General features: G+C 37.1%; 1 protein-coding gene across 1 annotated transcript; it reads left to right on the plus strand.

Moving 5' to 3' along the window:
* Positions 1–660: 660 nt before the first annotated feature.
* On the plus strand, positions 661–23,538 carry ATP6V1B2 (ATPase H+ transporting V1 subunit B2). Its single transcript, XM_060155563.1, has 14 exons — positions 661–810; positions 7,006–7,061; positions 11,562–11,660; positions 12,753–12,846; positions 12,978–13,055; positions 13,531–13,670; positions 14,006–14,107; positions 14,485–14,582; positions 15,231–15,354; positions 16,944–17,094; positions 18,528–18,610; positions 20,207–20,311; positions 21,163–21,292; positions 23,263–23,538. The coding sequence occupies exons 1-14, from the start codon at positions 675–677 to the stop codon at positions 23,400–23,402; spliced, it is 1,536 nt and encodes a 511-aa protein (XP_060011546.1). The 5' UTR covers positions 661–674; the 3' UTR covers positions 23,403–23,538.
* The last annotated feature ends 2,751 nt before the right edge of the window (positions 23,539–26,289 follow it).

A 26,289-nucleotide genomic window follows, 5' to 3' on the forward strand; every position in this document is an offset into this window, starting at 1 on the left:
TCCTTCTCTGTGTTCTATCCGGTAAACAACAACACAATCAACCAATCACTCAGGACCCAAGCCTGGATTGACACCTTCCACAGCCAGCTAATCATTCTTGCATCGGTTCTAACCCTGAAATAGTTTTCAAACACATCCCACTTTGTCTTTCACACTACTACCACCACCCTAAAACAGTCCAATATATGTTTTTTGAAGGGACACATGAGTGAATATATTGGAAAGGAAGATGATAAAGTGAGAGAAATGAGGGCACACGGTTCCCCATGTTAATATCCACTAGAAGAGGTTTTAGATTCTGTCTTTCAAAGTGTTTTTTTAGAACTTGAGTTCTCTTCATTCAATGTCATGAAATGCCGCTGAAGTTTTCTTGCACGAAGTTGCCTTCCTTCCCTCTCCCTCCTTTCTTCTCCTTCTCCCTTAACTCTTGCCTTTCTCTGGATCCCTCTCCCTGGCCCGGCGTCCTCCTCCCAGCACGCTGGTCAGCTCCTCTCGCGGAGGGCTCGGGTTTAGCCCCGCCTACGCGGAGCCCAAGTCACGAGGCCGCGGGTGGGGTGCAGCTCAGTGGGCGGGGACTCCTCAGCGCGCATGGGCGGAGCGGGGCGCGGGCTGCACCAGCTATATCTACGCCTGCGCGGCGCCGCTGCTGGGCCAGTCGGGACGGAGGAGACAAGATGGCGCTGCGAGCGATGCGGGGCATCGTGAACGGGGCCGCGCCTGAGCTTCCCGTATCCACCAGTGGGCCCGTGGTGGGGTCTCGAGAACAGGTGCTGGCAATTAGCCGGAACTACCTCTCCCAGCCTCGTCTCAGTGAGTATCAGAGAGCAAGACGAATCCTGTCTTTGCTCTTAGCCCAGCCCCTTGCTCCCACTCACCTGCTTAGCCAGAGGGGTCGGATGAGGGGGATTGTTTTTCCCTCTCGCGTCCCCGTACTCCGACGTCTCTCTCTAGTAGGCGATTTGAGTGTACCTTAATTTCCGTGCCAGGGGTGGGCTAAGGGGAAGAGCACCAACGGGAACTTTTTCCTGGGTTGGTGGTCTCCTGGCTGTTGCTCCACCGGTGCTCTCCAGTTTCCCGAGGCTGGAGCATGCTCAGGCGCTTGCTTCCTGTCTCTGAGCGAACGCCACTTCTTGCCACTCTTATCCTAATCTTATGCTGACCTCATTTGGATCTGCAGGGGTCGAGGGAACCGCCCCTCCCCTTCCCCCTGCCTCGGGTGTGGACCTCAGGGCAGGACCTCAGATCCTGCCGAGGGGGACGGTGTAGTGTCATCGCTGACGTGCTCAGGCCTTTCGTGGATGGAGGTCAGGCCCACAGCCAGAGGGAAATGTTGTTCAGTGGAGAAGCTGCTCCGCAGGAGGACACCTAGATATCAGAGAAAGCTAGAGCTGAAAAGTACCCTGCGGGTCATCTAGTCTAACCCTCTCATTTTACAGTGAGAAGCCTAAGGTTCTGAAAGGGACAGGCCTTGCCAGGCTTTAGACCCCTAATTACTGGCAGAGCAGGAAAATTCCAGGTTTCTTAATTCTTGCTGGACCTTTTTCTGCCATTAATTTGATTGCAAGGCTATCTTGGAGAAGACAAGAAGCTTTGCCCATATTATTTAGCAAATATGCAAAGCATATGCATAAGCATGTTTAAGTGTTGTGATTGTAAAAAGACCTTAATAAACCAGGCTTAAGTGGACTGTTCAGCAGTTTCGAAAGAAATGGTTCTTGATGACTAAACAATAAAATTGTGTAGCATCAGACCTCTTCACAGTTTCCTTAGGAACCGGGGATGAGCACTGGAAGTAGACTCTTTAAAACTTAGGAAAGCACCTGATGTTTTCCAACGTGGTGAGACTGTATTTGCACCGGTTAATTGCCACAGTACCTCTTTGTGGGTGGCTCATTGGTTAACAAGAATTTCAGATGAAGGGTTTTAGTCTGAGCGCTCTCCTGCCTGACTAATCCCATCCTCATCAGTCAGTGGGTCAGGTTATGTGGCAGCACTGCAGTGTAAGGAAGAAAGAAAAGACTTGATTCTATGGTTTGCAGAGATGTGTTTTTTTTAAATTGAAATATAGTTGATTTATAACGTTGTATTAGTTTCAGGTGTACCGCAAAGTGATTCAGTTATATATATTATATATGTATATATATTCTTTTTTAGGTTCTTACCCATTAGAGGTTATTACAAGATATTGAGTATAGTTCCCTGTGCTATACAGTAGTTCCCTGTTGGTTATCTGTTTTATGTATAGTAGTATATATATTTTAATCCCAAACTCCTAATTTATTCCCCCCCATGTGCTTTCTATAATGGGAATTATTTGCATTAGAGAGTGCTTGTTGAGAGTTTACATGAGCTGAATGTTTCAAGAAATTGACAGATGTTGCATTCTTATGACAATAAATTTGTGCCTAACAGTTACAAATACTCTTTTATGAATTGCATTTGTATGCTTTGCTGTTCTTTGGGTAGAACAGATAGACATTAGTGGTGCTTCTAGGAAAAGATTATAAGGGGCAGTAGTCATTTTTCCATATAATTATTCACTCAATCTCAACTCAGAGTATCAATTGAAATAATAACATAGTTTAAAGAGTACTCCATGATTGAGGTTGTAAACCCTTAAGGGAGATGAGTATGATTTCTCAACATTCTGTGTGTGCTTAGCCAGTGACTGAAGAACTTCTCCAGATGAGATTCCTCCTGACAACATTGTTGCGACATAATGCTTAAAACTGAAACTTTAGGGTTCAGGACTCCTTTTTGTATCCTCAGTGCCTAGCGCAGTGTTGGCACATAGAAACATTGTGTTTTGTAATTGTATAACTTGCATTTAAACCCCTTGTTCTAATAGTTTAGTATATGGATCTTTAATGTGGATGGAACCAGAGTAGGGAGTTGGGGTACTTATTTCACTTCTGTGTCTGGGTTATTCTAAAAAGCACAAATGATATCATACTTAGGCTAACAGCTAACTGCATTTGAATGTCATCTTTTTCCTATATTGCCACATTCTTGATTCTAGTTAACACTTTTAATTGCTTCTGAATAAATATTAACTTCTTAATTTTTCTGATTAAAGATCGATGTTACCATCCTAGGTAAAAAGTTATAATTATTTAATGTGTGCTTTTTGAACAAAGGAATGGAATATTGGCAGTTCCACTGTACAAATTGGATCCTGGGGCCGTTAACAAGAGATGGAAAATGAGATATGCAGGCTTGAAATAATCTTGAGCACATTAGTTGAATTTCTAAAGTCACAATGAAAGAAAACTTGATTTCCTTTTAAACTTTGAGCAAGGTTCAATAATATACGAAGAACTTTTGGATGTTAAACGTTTTGGATTAGATAATCTCCTTTGTTCTTGAGATCCTAGATCAACTAATCTTAGTTTCTTATGTCATAAAGCAGAGTTAGCCTCAGTGAAAAGTCCAGTAAAGGAATGGTCGGCCTGCCTTTTTCCAGAACCTCTCCCTCCTTGCCCACTGCAAAGTGTGGGTCTTTACTTTTCTTGCACAATAGAAGATGATTGTTCCGGTTTTGTTTTGCTTATAAGGTGGAGGCTGAAGGACTAGATCTCTTATTGTGCAATGACTGTCGAATTTTCTCTTTGAAAGTTTCACAATCATTAAGTAGTGTTAGTTCTGTTGAACAATCTCATATCCTATGGGAGGAAGAGGATGTCATCTAACAAAATATGTGCTTCTTAAAATCTTTGTAGATTTTGGGTTTTAAATGTTACTCCATAAATATTTATTGTCTTCATAAATATTCAGGATCAAGGATGTAAACATGTTTTCAGAAGTTCTAATCATCCCCTGCAGACCCAAGTTCTTCATTTGAAATTTTCAAGAGAAGAGTGGTCATTATTGTTTCTAAACAGAAATATTTATGTAATTTGTGAGTGGGTATTGACTTTTTGAAGAGCAGCTTTATGTCTTTGGCAGCTTTAATCTAAATTGTTGTCTCTGCTTTGGACTGTTAATACTAATGGTGAGAAAAGCTGGGTAAATATTGTTGAAAGATAAAAGGTGGTATTTGATATTATTTTCTCTTCTTGTTCCCCCCCAGTAGTTTTACTGTTGTGGAAAGGAGCTATAGTTTGTATATAAACTGTTTTCTACTCCCTATTTGTAGTCCAAGTGCTAGGAACTGTGTTATCTCCATATTTTTAAGTTATACTGGAGACTAAGGGTCATAGAGTATAAACTTAGAATTGGTGGTGGGGGGGCCACAAACAAACAAAAATAATTTTAATCCTGACTCTTCCATTTAATAACAGATTTCTCATAGATGTAGTTTAAGTGTGGAGTAGATCTATCAGCCTTGCTTACCTCCCAGTGTTTTGTGAAACTGAAAAGGTAACCTATCTGAAGATGCTGTGTAAAGTGTGAAGCAGTTTCGTTTGGTAATATTTTTTATTTAGTTTGGATTATAACATTTATTAGTTTAGTTTGCATCCCATTTTAATTTAAACTAAGCATGTTGCTTAACCTCTGGTTTGTACCTGAAGTGGTCTCCTCGTGCTTTCCAGTGACAGAAAACTGCTGAAGCATCTCCATTAGTTTCTTCCTTTCCTGCTTTAACTTTTCTAGTGGCTACACTCCACTGGAGAAAGGTTGTTTTTCAGTAATGATACAAGAGTGCCTCAGACCACAAAAACTGACCAGTTCAGTTTTAGAATTTGAGCTGTAGCGCAGAGTCAAAGAAAAAATGACTGGAGGCAGACTGTAAGTTCAGATCCTTAGGCAAGTTACTTAATTTCTGAGAATCATTTTTCTCTTGTAAAACTTGGAATAATATTTGTTAGGCTTATAGACCTGTTATGGAGTTTAAAAAAGAATTCCTGACAAGTACTTTTTAAATGTGTGTTGGTAGTTTTGTTATTAATTAATTCCAGTGGTTACTAGCTTTTTTAAAGGCTACATACATTGTTGCAAATTTAGAGACTGCTTTTGATGAAGTAGAATCTTGCCTTCTATAGTTGAAATCAACTTGATTCACTGTTTCCAGGAAAAGCAATGACTAGCATTTCTTTTTTCTTGGTCATGCTTTTTGCCTTGTGACTGGCAAAACTTCATAATTTGAATGAGCTTGAATTTAAACATGAGATTCTTAAGGATCATTGTTGTAGAGGTTAAAAGTTCAAAGGAGATGCAAATCTTGTCCGGAAAGTAAAGAGAATTTCAGAATCTGAAGCATTTTACTGATGTTACATTTTATTCAAAACAGTTGCCTGTAAATCTCAAAACTGAATTCCCACACCTCCACTGGCCCACTCCCTACTCCCATTCCCAGCTGTTGGTTTTGAAAAGGTCTTTGTTTCTATAGTTTTAAAACCTGTGTGCCAAGAAAACATGTTTCTAATGTAGTTCACTTTGCATATCCACATAGCAATTTTAGAAAGTAATTGAAAAACAATATGTGGATTCTTTTAAAATGAGAAGAGTGAGGGACTTCCCTGGCGGTCCAGTGGTTAGGACTCGGCGCTTTCACTGCCATGGCGTGGGTTTAATCCCCAGTTGGGGAGCTAAGATCTTGCAAACCGTGTGGCGAGGCCAAAAATAAAAATAAAATGAGAACAATGAAGAAATTGTTTTAGGGGTAGGACTTATTTTTAAGAGTATTAGATTATTTTAAAACAATGGAGAGGATTAACATAAAAGTAGCAGAATATGTGACAACTGGGATATTTCTAATAATCTTGGAGGCATGATTAATTTGTTTACATTGCCATCCATTCAAGTAGCTTAACATTTAAAATTTGTGACTTGCTTTTTATCTAAGGTTGGAAAAAAAAAGTAATTAGGGGCCTCTATTGATCATTACAATTGCAAATGTATTCAAGCAAATATTTGGTGTGAGGATTTAAAGGTCCTCAGTATGAAAGACTAGGGTTCCTGACAGTGCTTGCCTGCCCTGTCTCAGTGTTTCTACCAGGGCACTTGCTTCCTGGCTAAAGAAATTATGTTTTTAAATTCTGAAGCCCCTTGAATGGACAGACTGGTTATTAAATGGTTTCCTCATTCTTGGGAGTCTACATTCATTTCAGAAATTTCTGTCTAAGACATCATAAGAAATCAAGCAAGTGAAAAATTCCCAGTTGGCTGACAGCTTCTTACACATTATTTTAGGTCTTGTAAACACTTATTTCATTTGTGTTTTCAGCTTTTCTGATTATGAAATTTAGTTAATTCTGACATTGTTAGAATTGCTTTCCTGAGTGTTCTGATTTATACTTGATTACCATTCATTATACTCGGCATGTAGGTAGGTGTGATACAATTCAATGATAGCTACCTCCTTTCTAAAATGAGAGATTTGGGTAGTTTGTTGCTAGGGCATAATTTGCAGTAGAAAATATAAGCTTCTACAATGACAGTAACGTTTGACTTTTTTTTTTTTCTTTAAAGGATGCTTATGTGATCTCTGGCCTTTAATTCCATCCGCCTTCATAAACTCTTTTTTATTCGTAGTTTTTATGATACTATTTAATCATGGCATTTTATCTTAACAGACTACATCTTGTCAGATTTCTTTTGTGAGTTTTGTCACTTCTGCTTAAAGTCTTCTTCTCTATCTACTTTGCTAAGTGCTACCTTTTCTGTAAAGCTTTTTCTTTTCTAAGGACCATTGCAGCGTCTTTCCTGTGCTCCCACACACCCTCAGCACACCTCTGGTAGAGCCCTTACCTCCCTCCCCCTTCTCCATATAAAATTGTGAACTCTTGTGGGAACTCTCCCTCTTTACCTTTGTTTTTGTATCCTGGGTCCTTGAAACAATGTGACTTATAGTAAGAATTAAAAATGTTTTTGGTTTGATGAAGGGGATTATGAGAAGTTGTACAGATGCAGGCATATTTTATAAATTCGGTGAAAATTTTCATACTTTCTGAGTGCTCCATATAATAGATATGATAGAGAGAGGGGTTTTTTGGTAATACCAGAGAGATCATTTAGACTGTTGTCCTGTTTGACAAGAACTGACTCTTTTGTGTTTCTTTCCAGCATACAAGACAGTATCAGGAGTTAATGGTCCACTAGTGATCTTAGATCATGTTAAGGTAATACCACTATCATTATCATCTAACCATTTATGAAATTAAAAGCATAGTATTAAGTACTGTTTAGTACACTTTAAGTCTTTTGTTATGATTTTTTTAAGCCATTCCTTGGTCGGAATGTCAGTGCTATATGGAGACAAGAATTTTAGGTCAGAAGTCAGAAGATGGGATTCTAGTACTGGATCTGTTGTGGACTCTGTGGCTTTGAGTCCCTTGTCTGTAAAATTTAAAATTTTATTTGTTTGTTAATCATACCTCACAGGTTTATTAGGAAAACAACAGTAATATTTGTGTGTTTTATGACTTGTAGGATATTTAGATATACAGTATCTTGTGGCTCTTGTCATAGACTAGTGTGTCATAACTACTTGTTACATTTTTGTCTTCTCTACTAAATTTTAAGGTCTTTGAGTGAGTAAACAATGTTACTTTTGTCTTTGAGGGCCTGATACTGGTATTCAAGTAATGAATAAACAACAGATTATCTCAACAGTGACTAAAACCATAAGCAGAGAATAGTTTTTACTTATTCAGTTTGTTGAAAGATGCTTTAGTTACATGGGTTTTTTTTAGCCACACCTATACATAAGAATTATCTTAGAAAAAGAGGCATAGAATATAGTCTGTAATTGAATAGACCTCACCCTAGGTGAAGCCTCCTGCCTGAGTTCAGTGATTAAAATATCTTCAGAGATAATTTGTATAATATGCTCTGTAGAACAGTAATTCTGCATTGGTTGTTGTTGGGAGTGGATCAGGGGGAAAGGTACACAGTTATTAGTTTGTTGAGAGAAGTAATGACAGAAGTATGTTTGGCATGTGGCCCCTCTGGAAGCAGAAAATAAATTGAAAAACATTTCTTAAAAGAAAGGGCAAAGTGAACTGTCTCTTCAGCTTTATCACTAAGATATTTTTGTGCATGACAAGGTACCTATACAAATTAATTGCAAGATTAAGCATATAGCTTCCTCCTGGCCACAGTTTCATACTAGTCTGCAGTTTGATTCAAAGCCTCAGTATACAAATTGTACAAGGTTTAGGCAGCTGCCCGTTAATATTTTGTGAAAGGATGAAGCATACACTTTTATTTTTTGAGGAAGTATTGAAAGCATTATTTGCTTCTTTGTCCTTTATTTCTTCTTTTTTATATATTTTCTATTGGATAAAATTTTTGACTCATATTTTAAAAATATGAAGCTTTTATATTAGTAAATATATTTTCAAAAACAGTTAAAAATATTCATGCTTCAACTATGTTAAGTGCTGAACTCAGCACCAAAAATACACAATACAAATACATAATGTCTAATTGTTAAGTGCTATGAAGGGTGAGTGCAGGATGCTATGAGAGTCAATAATGGGAAGGACTTAGAAAACATCTTGGAGGAAGTAATTTTAAGAAAGCTGAAAAAGTTTTATTGAATGTTTGTTTGGGGTATAACTCCAGCTGAGGAAAAAAGTTTATGCAGTTGTAAGAATGGCTTTATACCACCAGATTTAAGAGTGTTTTTTGTTTGTTTTTAGTTTTTGGCTCCTGTTTTTAACTTAAGGCATACAGATAGTATCAAGGAATGGATAATTTTATACAAATTGTATCAGAATAGATGATGATGGAGACTGCTGTCCAACTCATTTTCTGAAGGTAGCGCATCTTTGATTTCCAAACCTGGCAAAGGATAGTATCAGAAAAGAAACAGTGTAGCTAATCTCATTCACAAGCACAGATTCCAAAATTCTAAATAAAAATGTTCTCATGTATTGGATATTAGCAAAAATATACTTTAAAAAATCAACAGGGCTTCCCTGGTGGCACAGTGGTTGAGAGTCTGACTGCCGATCCAGGGGACGCGGGTTTGTGCCCTGGTCCGGGAAGATCCCACATGACGCGGAGCGGCTGAGCCCGTGAGCCATGGCCGCTGAGCCTGTGCGTCCCGAGCCTGTGCTCCGCAACAGGAGAGGCCACAACAGTGAGAGGCCCGCATACCACAAAAAAAAGAAAAAAAAAATCAACAGAATTATGACAAAGTAGAATTTATCCCACTAATACAAAGATGATTTGATATTAGCAAATGTCAGTATAATTCAGGTCATTCATAGATTAAGCTAGAAAAAGCTTACGCTCTTCTCAGTAAATACAGAAAATGTATCTGATAAAATTACTTGTTTCTAAAAAAAAACAAAACAAAAGAAGAAGGAGGTCTTAGAAATAAGGGATAGAACAAACTTTTAAAACATCTTAAAGGATAACCACCATAACTTACAGCAAACAGCGTATTTAAGGAGAGACTCTAGAAACATTCCCATTTAAATCAGGAACAAGATGAGGACACCTGTTGTCACCACCGCTATCCATCTTTGTTCTGTCTTTGTGCTTGGACCCTAACCAATGCTGTGGGAAAAAGAAATTAGGGGATAAAGGGGTTAAAAAGGAAAAGGCACAGCTGTCATCATTTCTTGGTAGTATGATTAATTAAACAGAAAACACAAGTCATTCAGTGGACAAACTATTAGAAACAATGGTGTGAAACAGTGTTGCTGGATGCAGATGATGTCTATAGAAATCAGTAGTGTTTTGTATGCCAGAAGTAACTACTAGAATAATTAGGAACTTTTTACAAAAAACTGTGAAACTTTGTTGAAAGACATAAAGGAAGACTTCAAATAAGTGCAGATTCCACGTTCATGAATCAAAAGGCTCAGAATAGAAAATATGTTGATGCTCTCCAGGTAACAAAATCAGTTAGAAATAGAGTAAGAATAAAAATTTGGTGAGGGAGTAAGCAGATATTTCAGTGGAACAAAGTTAAGATTCTTAAAACCAACTCTTCTCACACCTGAGAATTTGACTTGGTAAATGATAAAGGCTACATTACAAGTCGTGCTACTTGTAGCACAAATTGATTTGTGCTACTCAGTAAATATTGTTGGGGTATTTGGCTTCCTGTATGAAAAAATAAAAATAAAAATGAGAAAAATAAAATTACGTACCAAAAATAAATCCAGATGGATTAAAGACCAAAACATGAGAAACCTATCAGAAGACAATATAGAAAACCATTTTTATGACTTCAGATTGGAAGGTTTTCCTACACAAAAGACACAAACCATAAAGGAAAACAAGTCATTTTATTGCAAAAACTTCTGTATGATAGTATACCATAAACAAAATTAAAAGACAAGAAAGACTGGGAGCAGATATTCGCAAAAGGATTAATACTCTGAATCTATGAAACTTATCTAAAAGTAAATAAGAAAAAGCAGATGTAGTTGAAAAGCGAGGAAAAGATATTAATAAGGCTATTATAGGAAATGAAGTCTGAATTGTCAGTAAGCATGAAAAGATGCTCAATATTAGAATCAGGAAAATGCAAATTGAAAGATACTATTTTTTATTTTATCAAAATGGTAAAAATTAAAGTTTAATAATATAAGATTGGCAAAGATGTAGGGAAAAGATACTTATCTATACTACTAGGGAGTTTGTAAAGTAAAAGGTTCCTTTGCAGAGTAATTTCACATAAAAATGGACACAGCCTATAGCCCACCACTAGGTAACCAGATACCTTAGGGAAACTTGGGCCCACCTGTGAGAATGTCCATTGCAACATGTTTGTAGTAGTATAAATTTGGAACAGCCTTGAACACCAGTGGTAGAAGAACAGCTGAATAAAATGTAGTGTCACTTGGTTTTAACTATATCTGTTCTAACATTGATTCTAGATGCCCGTTTATTCATATTAGCATCTCCAGAATCAAGTGTCCTACAGTCAGTGTTGATTCACGGATGCATTGGCAGATGTTTTCCTTCACATCACACAAAGTAGGGATGCATTTTTCAAAAGATTATGTTAATAAAATAAGGTAAATACTACTATGACAGATCCAAAACATACGGTCAAGTGGGAAAAAAAAACGAGTTGCAGGATGGTATATTTAGTATGTTATCATTTAGGTAAGTGAAACACTACAGTATATTTTTGGAAACATGTAATTTAAAATATTAAAAATGGATTAGAGGAATACATTTCTGGTTAGGAAAATTAGATTGAGGAGGGAATATTAGCATTAGTTATTATAATAGTAATTATTTTATTGTTTAGTTGCATTTTATTCCTGTCCTCCCAAAGCACAAGGTGATTACACAGCCCAGAAGCAAACATCATTTCTGAGTAGTGGGAACATAGTTTTTTAACTTTCTGTAGTCTCAAAGCTTAAAAACATATACACAGAAGGAAGGAATTTAATTGCTGTGGTTTCATAGATTTAAGATCCTTCCCTCTGTACCTTATGTTACGTTTGCCAGTATATGTGCCAGTGATAAGTGTTTTAAGGACTTAAACTACCTGAGGATATTCTAAACTCTGGATGTATACCTGTGTGCTTTGGGGAGGTATGGGGTCTGCATGTGCATACATGCTGTGAAAGACATAGAAGCATATAGGGTATTCTGAGGAGCTTTTAAAATGTTGGTTATTGAGCCTTTATTTTTTTCCTATTTAGTTTCCCAGATATGCTGAGATTGTGCACTTAACACTACCTGATGGCACAAAGAGGAGTGGGCAAGTTTTAGAAGTTAGTGGTTCCAAAGCAGTGGTTCAGGTAAGCATCACTTTCAAAACCTGGCCAGTTGAACGTTTTTCTGATCACAACAAACATAAGAAACACCAGTAGTTCTTTCTGGTAATTATCACGTAAGTATACAGATCTTCATCAACTTATAGGTGGGGTGACATCTTGATAAACCCATCATAAGCTGAAAATATTGTAAGTTGAAAATGCATTTAGTACACAGAACCTACCGAACATCATAGCTTAGCTTAGCTTACATTAAAGGTGCTCAGAACACTTATATTAGCATACAATTGCACAAAACCATATAACACAAAGCCTATTTTATAATAAAATATTAAATATCTCATGTGATTGTTTTGAAGTACCGTTTCTACCGAATGTGTATTGCTTTTGCACCATCACGACCATGAAAAATCTTAAGCTAGGGACCCGACTCTTTACTGGCTATGAGGGAAGAAAAGTATTTTTTCATGTTTTCTTGCTAAATGCCAGCCACCAATATCCATTCTAGCCCAATAGCTCCACTGGTAAAATGGCTTTTAAAAAAAAAAATTTTAATGGATAAAATGAAACAGATAGTCACATAGAAGGAGAGAGATGAAAAGTAGAATTCAGAGCTTATGGGCTGAAACCAAAACAAGATCTGAGTCTCCTTCTTTAAATTGTCTCTGATAATGCCTAGTTTTTAATGTTACTGATTATAGGAAGTGCCGGTTTTCTCAAATAACATATTGCTCTAAAAAGTAGATCTGGAGCAGAGGTCGGCAGAATTTCTGTAAGGGGCCAGATAGTAAATTTTTTAGGCTTTGTGAGGGTTTTGCCTAAGGTCTCTGTTGCATGTTCTTACGCTTTTTTTTTTCCTTTTTTTTTTTTAAAAAACAATCCTTTAAAAATGTGAAAACCATTCTTAGCTTGCTTGATGGATTTGGCCTGCAGGCATGACCCTGGTTAAGAGGCTGGCAATTTGGTTCATCGTCCACCATGAACACTTCTTTATTCATAATACTAAAAGTAGTATGTACATTGATGTATTTGACTTTATAAGGGCTGACAAATAAATCTTAAGCGCTTATGATCTAAATTTCTTATGCCCTTCTGTTTACTTTTCTTTCTTGATAGGTGTTTGAAGGGACTTCAGGTATAGATGCCAAGAAGACATCCTGTGAGTTTACTGGGGATATTCTCCGAACGCCGGTGTCTGAGGATATGCTTGGTAAACGGATATTATTATTCATTCTGAGCAGAGATCTGTTTCCTTTTTAATGTATTTCCGTGAAGTCTTTGTAAAGATTATGAATATTTGAGTCATTGTCCACTCTGTACTGTCTTGTTACTGTTTAACAGGTCGGGTGTTCAATGGATCAGGAAAACCCATCGACAGAGGTCCTGTTGTACTGGCTGAAGACTTCCTTGATATCATGGGTAGGGACAGAAAATGGATTTCTGTGTTTTGGGGGAAATAGCATCTATCTATCTTATACCTTTGTCAGGTATAAGTCAGGGTGATTTTTATGATACTTTAAGTAGATAACCAACGTATTCCATGTTTGATTAATTATTTTTTGTTTACTATTTAATAAATTTATTTTTCCTAGAGGTTATCTTAAAATTTTATATTTTATTTATTGTAAAATATCACCAGGATATATCTGAAATGTAAAAGCCATAATGGCTTTGAAATTAGGATTTCTCTCTTATTTGCTATACCTTACATTTCACTTTACTACCATGTAATTTGTGAATCTACAAAAGATTAATGGAAAAAAATATTTAAACAGTTTCAGATTTCAAAAATAACTGATTTTTTAAGAGTAGAAAGAAATGCTTTATATGCTTTGTATGGTTGTAGTCTTAATGTAGAGACATAGTAAAATTTTCCCTCTTGGAAATGCATTAGGCCAGCCAATCAATCCTCAGTGTCGGATCTATCCAGAGGAGATGATTCAGACCGGCATTTCGGCCATAGATGGCATGAACAGTATTGCTAGGGGGCAGAAAATTCCTATCTTCTCTGCTGCTGGCTTACCGCACAATGAGGTGAGAACTAGAATCTGTTTGGTATGAAATTCAAGAAGAAAGAATTTCTGAGTGCTTCACTCTTAGTGAGAAACCAAATATAGGATTTTCAAGGTAAATACCCAATGTTACTGTTTATATAATCCAATTACATTGACTCTTCATCCACACATATCTGACTTCTTCCTTACTCTTAGGAATCTGCAAAAATTACAAAATAGTTTTATTGAGTAAAGCCCTTTAAGACAACCCAGTTTCATTTATGATTACAGTTCCCCAAAGTTTAGGGTAAAAGTTATTTTGTTGTAGAAGTATTATTTTAGATTTTAACTTAGTTCTTTTGTACTCCTCATCAGATTGCAGCTCAAATCTGTCGCCAGGCTGGTTTGGTAAAAAAATCCAAAGATGTAGTGGACTACAGTGAGGAAAATTTTGCGATTGTATTTGCTGCTATGGGTGTAAGTATTATCTTTTTCTGTTTTAGTATGAAATGTAAAATTGCTTGTGTTATTAGAACAATGTAGAAAACTGCACATATATTATTCAGTTTATCTCTAGGTGGAGAAGTTGCAGCTTGGCATTTTGGGCAAACCATGGATTAGTATTTAGCATTTGACTATGGAATGTAAGAATAATTCCCTTTGTGCCCAAAGCAAGCTGTTTACTCTGTTGGCTTTTGTGAACGTTTTGGGGGTACTTGAACCTTTAAAAGAAGGAGCGTGCAGATCTATAGCTTGGCCTTCATCAGAAATAAATATTGGGGGGAAAAAAAAAGAAAGAAAGAAATATTGAGCATTTTTCTTCTCCCAGCACTGATGAAGTCATTGCCATTTAGGTAAACATGGAAACTGCCCGGTTCTTCAAATCTGACTTTGAAGAAAATGGCTCAATGGACAACGTCTGCCTCTTTTTGAACTTGGCCAACGACCCAACGTAAGTAAACAAAGAATAGAGCTATTTTCCCCCTGTTCATGCAGGCTTCTGGTCAAAAATGTCACCTTACACTAAGGAGGTAGAACATTACAGTGAAAGCTACACAGGCCTAGGTATGAGATAACCGTATTTAAATTCCAGCTCTGCTTCTTGCAAGTTACTTGGTTTTGGGTAAGTCACTTAGGTTCTGAAGCTCAGTGTCTTCTTTCATAAAATGTGATAAATAATACTTGTCTCACAGGGTTGTTGTACATATTAAATGAGATAATAGTATAAGTTACCTAGCACACAGTCCATACTCAGTAAATTACCTTTTCCTCTTACCTGCAAGATCTGGCCCCTACGTCTTTCCTCCCTTTCTCCTTCTCTCTCTCTTCTTTTCTTGCTCAATTTTGAGAACTATATAGTTCTGACAAATTATGGGGCATTTATAAAATAAATCAATTTAGCTGTGTAGCACTAAGTAATTCTTATTTTGTAAATACATAAAAGAACTCTGCCTTACTTAAGAACTTTTAAAGTAATAATTGCTTAACCTTCCTCAATTTATGTGAAACTTTAAAAGGGAGACTGTACTATTATTTCTGGAATCGTTTTGTTTTTGGCCTTTTTGTTTGAGTGACTTAGGACTTAAATGTTTCATTTCAGTATTGAGCGAATTATCACTCCTCGCTTGGCTCTAACCACGGCCGAGTTCCTGGCCTATCAGTGTGAGAAACATGTATTGGTTATCCTAACAGACATGAGTTCTTATGCTGAAGCACTTCGAGAGGTAATTTTTTTCTTAATTAAAATGGATTATCTTGTCAGGGATTATCTTGTCCCTCTACAAGTTTTCTTTTTTTTTTTAAATCATGTTTTTTTAAATGCATTGCTCATATATTAGTAGAATACCTTAATTAATCAGAAAAGAAAATATTACTTTTGTCAACCTAATTGAATTAGAGGATGAGATTTAAATTATTAGCCTATTTATCATACTCTCACTGTCTCCATTGATTAAGACTGGATTCTTAGAGTAAATGATGCAAGCTGTTTAATCAGTTACTCTCCAAGGTAGTTCTGTCTCTGTCCAGACTGTCAGTTTTCAGCCCTTTTCAAGAATTTCATTTTTAATGATGTAAATTTTTATTTATTTCCATAAGTGAAGACTACACTCTGGCAGAACCCTCTTCAGAACTTTTTTTTCCTTCAGAAAGCTCAGTGATTATTTAGAAACAATGTAAGATTCTAGCACTTACCATCCAGAAGTGTGGGGTGTTTGTTCTAATGCAAGTTACTGAAATTTTGAGTTACTTGCTCTTTTAAGTGTGCAAAAAAGGGAAGAAGACTTCTGAAGAGACAGCCTATATAAATATCTAGCCTAAGATTCCCTAAGATCCATCGTCATATCTCACTTGGCTACAGTGTTTTTTCATTGAAGGACTTCTTTTCTCCCATCCATCACAAATACTTTTCTAAAAGGCAGTAAAAATAAGTATTAGAAAAGTGACAATTAAAAAAAAAAAAAACAATTTACAGACCCTTTTATTAGTAGTATTAGATTCGACAGACAATTATTCTATCAAATTGCCGCTAAAGTTTTCTATATGTTTATCTTGCTTTCTACATTATCTCCTTACAAATTGATAAAAGCTGGTCTGCAGGCCACACTTTGAGTAGCACTGCTGGAGCATACTCTTGGAGGAACCAAAGTAGCAGTTAGAAGTTGGGCTTAATGATTTACAGTTCTTGTTGACTGTAGATTAAAATGCATGCATATATTCTAGTGTGCCTGTCTCTAAGAGAAAGACCATTTATTACTATTCTTATCTTGTGCGGTGATCCAGGGAAATTTTCTGGCCCTTGATTCCGGTTGTAAGTTGGGGTTAATAACATTAACTTCCTCATAGGGTTGTTGTGAGGATTAAATTAAATAATGTATGTAAAATGCATCAGATGATTTCTGATATATGTATTTCCTTCCCTTTTGATCTTTTCAGGATTAGCTTATGTAAATCTGGCAAGATGCATAACGTGAAGTAAATCTTGTGAACTGAGAATGTTCTCTTAGTTTTAAAATGTACTACCTTTGATTTATAAGATTGCAAGCAGATTTTCTTCTAGCAAGCTATTTGAAGATTTGTGTTATGGCAGTATGATTTTAGCAGAAAACTGTGGTCCCCAACTGTCAACATTTTTGTTGCAGAATAATCTGAATTTATGTTGCTAGATTTTTCTTAATCATTTCTAGAGGTGATATTTAAAATGAACAAGATATTTCCAACTTTGTAATTTGGCCTGTTCAAACAAATGTGTTCTAACCAAGCTTTAATTTTCATTTTCTGGTATGTGATACTGTTCTCCTTGACTCACTATCAGGTTTCAGCAGCCAGGGAAGAGGTTCCTGGTCGACGAGGTTTCCCAGGTTACATGTATACAGATTTAGCCACAATATATGAACGTGCTGGTAGAGTGGAAGGTAGAAGTGGCTCTATTACTCAAATTCCTATTCTCACCATGCCTAATGATGGTAAGTTTAGGGTCTTTGGATTATAGCATCCCTAATCATTGTAAGGACTTTGATTTTAAGAGAGAAGACCATCTATCTTTTTGAGTTGAAATTCTTTTGAGAGTTTATCCTCCAGAAGTTTACCTTACCTAGTGATTTGTTTCTAATAAAATTTTTCATTTCAAAACTACCCATAATAATTATTCTTTTGTAGAAAAATTTTCTTGTAATTTTTATTTATTAGCTAGTATTTAGTGTCTACTGTTTGCAGGACACTGGTCTAGATGAAATGAATTTTTAAAAGATTTATGGGCTCTACTTAATGTAAGCTACTCACTCTAGGTGGATATTTTTTAAATATATGTGCATCAGTAATTTAAGGTAGCTTAAGTGCCAGATATAGAGCACAGATAGTAAATGCCACGAGACTCTAGAGATAGAACGATCATCAAAGACTTGCTAAAAATTACTTGGTTTTATCATGTGTGTCTAAGTGCACAGTGCAGTGCCTGCCTGGATGTATGCCCAGCAGCCCCCGGGTGAGACTTTCAGCATTCCCCTTATGTTAGCGTCTTTTTATCTTTATCTCAGTCTTTTAAAAACACTTTTTCAAAATATTTTCAGAAACAGTAATAACTCATTATAACTGAGCACTGTTCTAAGTGTTTTGTAAGTTTTGACTCATTTGATCTTCATAGCGACTTTTTAGATGCTCTCGTGTGAGGCACAGAGAGGTAAAGTGTCACAGTTAGGAAGTGGCGGCTTTAGAACCCAGGCAGTCTCAATACTACCTCTGATGTGAAAATGATTTGTTCCAAGGAAGCAGCTACAAAATTACTCTCTGTAATTTAACAGACTTAGAGGTGTCTTGCTCTGTAGGACCTGCTTGGTGCTGCCTGTGTAGTGTTGCTTAACTTGTTTAGCCTCTCTGTATTTTCCATGTTGAAATGTGTATCCCTCTGGGATAGCTTATGGATGAAGAATGTTCTCTCAGTGTACATCAAATTGGCAAATCTCTGCAAATGAGCTTTGTGTTTAAAATGGAACTTTATTTATATTTGGGGGAGAGAGAGCATAACTAGGAGAAATAGTACTTTTTATGAATATAGCTAATTTAACTTGTGTCGACACATGTCTAACTGTGCTGCAGCCAGATAAGTTAGACTGGCCAATACGGTAACCTCTAGCCACATTTGGCTGTTTAAATTCTAAAGTTTATTAAAATCAGATAAAGTTTGAAATAAAGTTTTTCAGTCGCGTTTAGCCGCATTTCACATGTTCAGGGGCCACATTTGACCAGTGGCTGCCATATTACAGCACAGATAAAGAACTTTTCCATCATCACAGCAAACTATTTTATATAGCACTGTTTTAAGGAGTGCAGATTGACTTCCTGTGGTTTTGTTTATATGAGATGGACACTTTAACTAACATCAGGTGTCTTTCTCTGGTAGATATCACTCACCCCATCCCTGACTTGACTGGATATATTACAGAGGGGCAGATCTATGTGGACAGACAGCTACACAACAGACAGGTATTTGACAGTTGAACGATGCTATAAGCCTACAGATCTATTCTTCAGTTATTCTTTAGTGACTCTGACTTTGCTCTTAGGAATTATTTATTTAGAAAATATAAGCAAGAGGGAAGAGATATGGGAACATATGTATATGTATAGCTGATTCACTTTGTTATAAAGCAGAAACTAACACACCATTGTAAAGCAATTATACCCCAATAAAGATGTTAAAAAAAAAGAAAATATCAAATTGCATTGTTTTTAATATGGCTATAAAATTGTCATTTCTGTAATACTAAAATCCTGGTGTGGAAAAAAGTGCCAGAATTAAGAATTAAATTTCCACTTTCTTTATTATGACTTAAAATGGAGTGAGTTGTTCAAAGAACTTTTTTGGGTCTTCTGTTCCATAATGGTATAATCTACTTTTGTTATTAATACAAGAACAGATTTTTCAGAGTTTTTTCTTTGTCTTTTATTGTTAAAATTTTTAAAAATTGAGGTATAATTGACGGAACATTACATTAGTCGCAGGTGTACAGTGTCATGATTTGATATTTGTATATGTTGCAGAATGATCACCCCAGTAAGTCCACTTAACATCCACCACCTCACATAGTTACAAAATTTTTTTTCTTGTGATGAGAATTTTGAAGAGCCACTCTTCTAGCTACCTTTAAATATGTGATACAGTATTATTAACTTACATAGTCACCATGCTGAAAGTTCCATCCCCATGACTTAACTCATTTTATAACTGAAAGTTTGTACCTTTTAACCTCCCTCACCCATTTTGCTCACCCCTCATCCCCTGCCTCAGGCAGCCACCAGTCTGTTCTCTATCTGTGAGCTTGACATTTTGTGAGATTATATGGTATTTATCTTTTTCTGTCTGACTTATTTCACTTAGCATAGTGCCCTAAAGGTCCATCCATGATGCTGCAAACAGCAAGATTTCATTCTTTTTTATGACTGAATAATCAAAAACAGATTTTTTATTGGTTCTTTAATAGATGCCAGCTTCTGATATCAGCTTTTAGGTGAAATTATTGGGTTTTTTTTTTTTTTTTTTTTTTTGTGGTACGTGGGCCTCTCAGAGCCATGGCCTCTCCCGCCGCGGAGCACAGGCTCCGGACGCGCAGGCCCAGCGGCCATGGCTCACGGGCCCAGCTGCTCTGCGGCATGCGGGATCCTCTCGGACCAGGGCACGAACCCGCGTCCCCTGCATCGGCAGGCGGACTCTCAACCACTGCACCACCAGGGAAGCCCTATTGTTAATCTTTTTATGTGTGATTTTATGAGTCAGAGTTCAGAAGACCACTTGGATTTGATATTATAGGCAGATGTTGAAAATTCAGTTTTTTAATATAATCTTGTACTATTTTGTAAATTTTACTTTTTGGATTTGATTCTCAAAAGAAATCTTAACCTGTAAAAATGTTTCTTCCTTTTCTTATCAGGAAAAGATATTAGGAATCATCTAGGAGACAAACGTAGCAGTGTTGTGCAATTTAAGCAATAAAAATGAGTTTCAAAATCCTCCTTTACTACCAGTAAAGCTTGAATTTTGTACTTAAATATAATATTTTCCCCCTTCCCCTTTTACCCAAGATTTACCCACCTATTAATGTGCTGCCCTCGTTGTCGCGGTTAATGAAGTCTGCTATTGGAGAAGGTATGACCAGAAAGGATCATGCCGATGTATCTAACCAGCTGGTACGTATGTTTTCTCCAGGATGGTGTTTAAAGAAATGAATACTTTCTCAGTTCATTCTGCTGTCTTATACCTCTTGTCTTTCTTCCATATCAATTTTCTTCTCCCCCCATCAAAGTAGAATTTTAATATAGAACATATAGAATAGTGGAATACAGAAACATTCATTAGAGCCTTTTTCATAAGGATAACTGCTCATGACAAAGATTAAAAATCACATGCTTGAAACCCACCTCTAATGCTATTATGAGGTAGTTTTTAAATAAAAAAGGCATAAGACGATTAAGTTTTTATTAGTAACCTTAATTATAGAGTATTTCTGAAAGACTATTCTAACTAATTTTTTGTTTAACATATTAGGCAATCACCAGAACGCTAAGGGATACAGCTGTATATATTCTATGAAATCCTTGGTTGCTATAGTCCTGAGATTGTATACCAAGCATAATTAAAGAAAAACACATTTGACCTTAAAGTAGAAATGATAAATAAACCTAGTGATAACACAGATATTTTTTTTTGAATAGAATTTAGAGATGGATTTCTCCTATTGTGTAAGTTGTGATTTTTAAATGCTCTACAAAATGTAAGCTCACTGGTATATTGAGGGAGTGTATTTTTTGTAGAGTGTTAGTAATGCCTACGTATTGCATGCTTGAAGACTCCTTTCTTAGTGAGACTACGTATAATAAAGTCTTTCCAGTACTTGCATATGAACTTTATGTGAATTATGTTTGGAAATCATGTGAAATACTGTGAATATAGCTACAGCAATACACTTACATAGCCCAGAGTACCGTTACCATTTATAAAACCGTATCTCTGTTCATGGAAACCTTTTTTTCCTCTTTAGTATGCATGCTATGCTATTGGTAAGGATGTGCAGGCCATGAAAGCCGTAGTTGGAGAAGAAGCCCTTACGTCAGATGATCTGCTTTACTTGGAATTTCTGCAGAAGTTTGAGAGGAACTTCATTGCTCAGGGTAAGATTACTGTTTTCCTATGAATAGAAACAGCATCATATGTAGTTTTGAGGAGGACTTCTTTCCTAGTCTGAGAGAATTTACATTGGTCTCCATACAATTTTCCTTCTGATTAGAGAAGAGGTTCTTCCAGCCGCCTGCCATGTCTTTGTTCTTAGCCCTCTGGTTCCTTCCCCTGTACCTTCAATTTCTTTATCCATTTATTTAGCTCCTGTCTTGTGTTTTCTGTTCCTTAGAACCGGCCTTCTGCTCTCCTGCCTCCATTGCCACTTCTCCTCCCTCTTACCCTCTCTGCAATGCTCTCCTCTGGCTTTGGGGGCTTTGGACGTTTCCTGTCCATCTATTTTCATCCTCCTGATTTCTCATCTTCCTGCTTCTTAATTGTTAGTGTTCCCAAAGGCTTAATTACCTGTTCTTTCTGTGCTTTTTTTCCCCTGTGCTGATGACTAACTTCCTGTGTATGAGCCTTTCCCCTCTTTCTGAAGCTCTAGTCCCACATCTTGAGCTAGGAAGCCTTTGTTTATGCCACCATCCTCTCTGGCTCAGTGTGGTGAGAACCAAAGTATTTTCCCAACTGACCACCTGCCTAGCAATTCCCTTTTCAATTTCTGTCTACCTCTGGCATGACCATTACCCTAGTTAGCCCAAGCTCAGGCATTGGGCATTCTTAACCCTCTTCATTTATTCTCCAGTCATCAAATATTTGCTAATTTGCATTGTTCTTCTTTAAAACATCTTATCCTGTTCTCTTCTCATTCCTATTAAAAAAACTTAGGCCGGTGTTTCTCAAAATTGAATATGCTTTTGAATCTACCAGGGATCTTGTTGAAATGCAGATTCTGATTCAGTAGATCTGGGTGGGGCCAGAGAGCCTGTATTTTGACAAGTTCTGGGTGATCTTGAAGCTGCTGATCTCTGACCACTCTGTGTGTCCCAAGACCTAGTCCAGACCTTTGTCCCGACCTTTGTCCCATCATCCTTGGCCGTTAGTGCCAGCATCTTCACCAGTCTCCCTGACTCTCTCTATGCCATTGCCAGGGTAAATTTAGTATTAATTTTATTGATTGTCCTTCTGTTAAAAAGTCTATAATGGTTTTTATTACATAGCATGTGTAGAGCTTTCAAGCTATTTTGTTTGTTCTCTTCCCTGCCACCCCTGCTAATGCTGGTAAACTCTATTTTTGACCTCAGTGATACTTACAAACGATGTGTTTATTTTGGAATAATGCATCAGCTACACACTTAGGATTTGTGCGCTTTTCTATTTATGTGATACATTTTTTAAGTAACATTAAAATCCCCAGAACGTATGATAGTTGGGTTTTCTAAAAAAATAAAAAATAAAAAATTACACAGAACCTTAATATCTTAAAAAGATAAAAATTGTTCTGGTAGACAAGAGATGCAGAACTCTAGCCACTCTAACTCCTTAGTTAAAAAATGAGATTTATTTGCAGGCTAAGAATGATTCTGCTATTAAGAATAATAATAGCAATAGCAAGTTTGAAAACTTTCACACGGACCTATTCAGGTGCTTAATGGGCATTTAAGGCCTTCTGAGTATCTGTACTAGCCTCCTTCAGGTCAGCCTGTGCTCCTGGGAAACTGCTTTTCTCACTACTCTCTGGACAAAACTCTGGGTCTGGTTTCCATTATTCAGTGGAGTGTGTTTAGATCCCACCCGTTGTTAAACACACACAACACATGCGCACACACACACAGACACACACACAGCCGCCGAACGTCTCACCTGTGGGCTTTCTCCCTTTTCTCTGGTTCCCAGGGGTACTTATTGTCTAGACCCTCATTTCCACATTAAGTCACATCCAGTCCTGGGAGACCTAACTGCTTTGTGTCTCTTTTTATACTTCATGCTTACAGTGCTAGTTCCATAACAGAATAAATTTTGAATAATGCTGAGAAGTTGGAAGCACTTGGCCTTTATTCATCTAATCTCAATTTTTTGTAAGGTCCATACGAAAACCGCACTGTCTATGAGACTTTGGACATTGGCTGGCAACTGCTCCGAATCTTCCCCAAAGAAATGCTGAAGAGAATCCCTCAGAGCACTTTGAGCGAATTCTACCCTCGAGACTCTGCGAAGCATTAGCTGCTACTTCATCGCTGGCTCGATGCTCTTGTGAAATACTGGTTCTGTTTTCTTTATTCCTTTTGCACTCCCCCATCCCCACCTTTGTGTTGGAGTTTACTGTGTTACCCTGTAATTAAAAACAAGGAATAGGTAACATATTGTGCCAGTGTTGCAATGTTTTAAACTGCTAACAGCCTTTAAAATATCCCCTGTTCAGAAAACCTGGAACTTCAATGCTTTGTTTAAAGTAGCTGAGGGTTGGAGGTGAAGTTTTCTTACTGATGTGTGTATTTGTACATAGTGGTGTAGTTAGCTGCCTAGTGTCCTCATTATTTGGGTCTCTCAGACCTTCCTTGTCCACCCCCTCAAGAGTATCACTATCTGAAGTTATAATGCTTTGATCTCCAAACTAGAGACAAGATAGGGTCTGAAAGACGCTTCCTCTCAGAGCCAAGACACTTTCCTGAGCACTTGTTCTTAGATTTTGGTGTGCCTCTGGGTCTGTGCTGCTGCTCTAAGCAGATGGTTTTTACTGTCCACCTGCCGTTTCCTGTTTAATGAATAGATTAGAAAAGGAGTTTCCTTTTCCTCTTTGGTACGGATAAGTTTCAACTCCTGTTTCTTACTGTTCTCCCTCCCTCTGAGTAACACAGAATCGTGCAGGTTTTGCCCAACTGGCCTTGATCTGATAGTAGTGAGATGCCCTGTCTTGATGATCCTTACTGGGTTTCCATGCAGAGGAATCATAAGTAAAATAATTAATAGAATTGTTGGTTGGAAAGAGTTGGGATACAATTTTTTAAGAAAGAAAAACCTATATCGGTTCTACATTTGGACATGCTAACAGTGGTTTTAAGTTTCTAAAGTGTTTACCAGATGCTAAAGGCAAGGTGGGGAAGAGAAAGCTCTTCTGTGTATGGAATTTTTTTATATATATAATCTATGGATATTTTAAACTCTGTTAGATAGCAGCCTTTGGAAAATCCCCTATTTGGTCCTGCTTTCTGACCTATCTGCCTTTTCAGGGTAATCTTGTGGCACAAGTGATAGCATTTAAAAGCTTTAGTCTTTTAATTCCTCCTCCTTCCTGCTGCGAGCCCTGAGCTGTCTTCTATGCACTTCTGACATGTCTACTGTTTGGTCTCTCTGTGTTCTTTGTTACTTGGGTGCAATAGCAACTTCTCTGTGCATTCCATCTTTCTTTCAAGTTGTGTAAAGTTCTTCACTTTTTTTCTCTGAGGGTGTAGGGGGTGGGGGGAGTCAGCATGATTATATTTTAATGTAGAAAATGTGACCTGGATATAAAATGAAAATAAATATTAAGTTAAATGGAAGTTACCTAAAGTGGCTCTGTATCTTCTAATCAGAAAAGCAATAGCAACAAGCAAATATATAATAATGCATCTCTCTTTGATTCACAGTTTTGAACATCATAACCAGTATTGTGAACCAGCCCCTTGATTCACAGTATTATGAACCATGTCCCCTTTACAGGGACATGGCCCATGTTTTGTACCCTCTGCTTTTAGGCTGCCCTTTCAAGCTCTTTTCAGTAATACCTTTTCCAACATATTGTAGTTTGATCCAAGGTTGAGAGTTACTAAGGTGTGGGGTTTGTCTGTCTGTTTTGTAGATCATTAGTGGCTGTAAGTTCTCTGAAACTTGAAGTTTTGATTCAGGGTCCATTTAGCATTTTCGAGAGTTACTAAGGTGTTTCATAGCATTCTTTGTTTCAGACATTCTCAGGACCTCTAGAGCCTGTCTGCCATGAATGAAAGAGGGTAATAAATAGAAAATGAAATACATACTGACGCAAGCCAAAACTTGCTTCAAATAAAATCTGAAATAGATGGTCCAGTAGATAAAGAAAACATACTGGTTAAAGCACAGGGATGTGGCATCATGGTGGCCTCCCGTTTCTTTCCCCTCTTCAACTCAGAGTGACATTTAGGACATGTAGGGGAAGAGGCTCAGTCATAGCGAGAGTCGGTAGACCTGTGTTCTGATTCTGGTGCTGCCACTAACTGTATGGTCTTGCTTAGTCATTTAACAGATTTGTGTTCCTTTTAGGGTTATTATAAGGACTAGAGATTTTGTATGCAAAGCATTAGAACAGTGCCTGGTCCATGGTGTAGGCACTCATACAGTAGGCTACTTTTAATACCAAAGCTTTATTAAGGGAGATTTGACTTATTACCCTTAAATAATACTTAGGATTAGTTAGTTAAGTAGCATTCTTGTTAGTTTGTTATTTTTTAGTGAAAACATTTTCTTAGTGTACCTTTTTGTGCCAGTGATAAAACTTAATTGAAAGACTAAAGTTATGCTTTAACATGGACTCTCACTATGATTAAGTGTTTTAAAAGGTTTTCATTTCAGTTGGCTTAAAGTATTTGGGAGGAGACAAGTCTCTTCAAAGTTCAGGCTATCTAAATAAGTCATTAAGCATTTATTGCTTGCAGCTGGCTGTCACTTCGGTCCATAAGATTTCATGTAAGTGAAAATGTTTTCAGACTAATGTAATAAATGCCTCACTAAGATGTTTTATTCTCAGCAAGTGTGGATGGTGCACAATGTCTGGGGTCAATAAAAGCATTGTCTGCTTTTGAAATTTTCTGTTACGCTGGTAATGGAAAGTTAGCTTAGTCCAGTATTAGGGAACAACAGAAAATAGTTCCCCGGACAGAACTGAAAATACCATTTAGAGACGACAAGAAAAACTTAGCGAGGCAGTTCTTGAAGGACAGTTATCTTTTATGGAAAACTTAAGTACAAAGAAATGGGGTTTTTTGTTTGTTTTAATGAAAATCATGTTCCTTACTCAGCTACCAACTGTGGTTTTATTCCAGACTTTTTCCAGTCTGGAGTTGAATACCTGCCTAGTACTCAAGGAAACTATGCAGTG

The sequence above is a fragment of the Lagenorhynchus albirostris genome, chromosome 7 (genome assembly GCF_949774975.1).
Source record: "Lagenorhynchus albirostris chromosome 7, mLagAlb1.1, whole genome shotgun sequence".
In the NCBI taxonomy this organism is placed as follows: Eukaryota; Metazoa; Chordata; class Mammalia; order Artiodactyla; family Delphinidae; genus Lagenorhynchus; species Lagenorhynchus albirostris.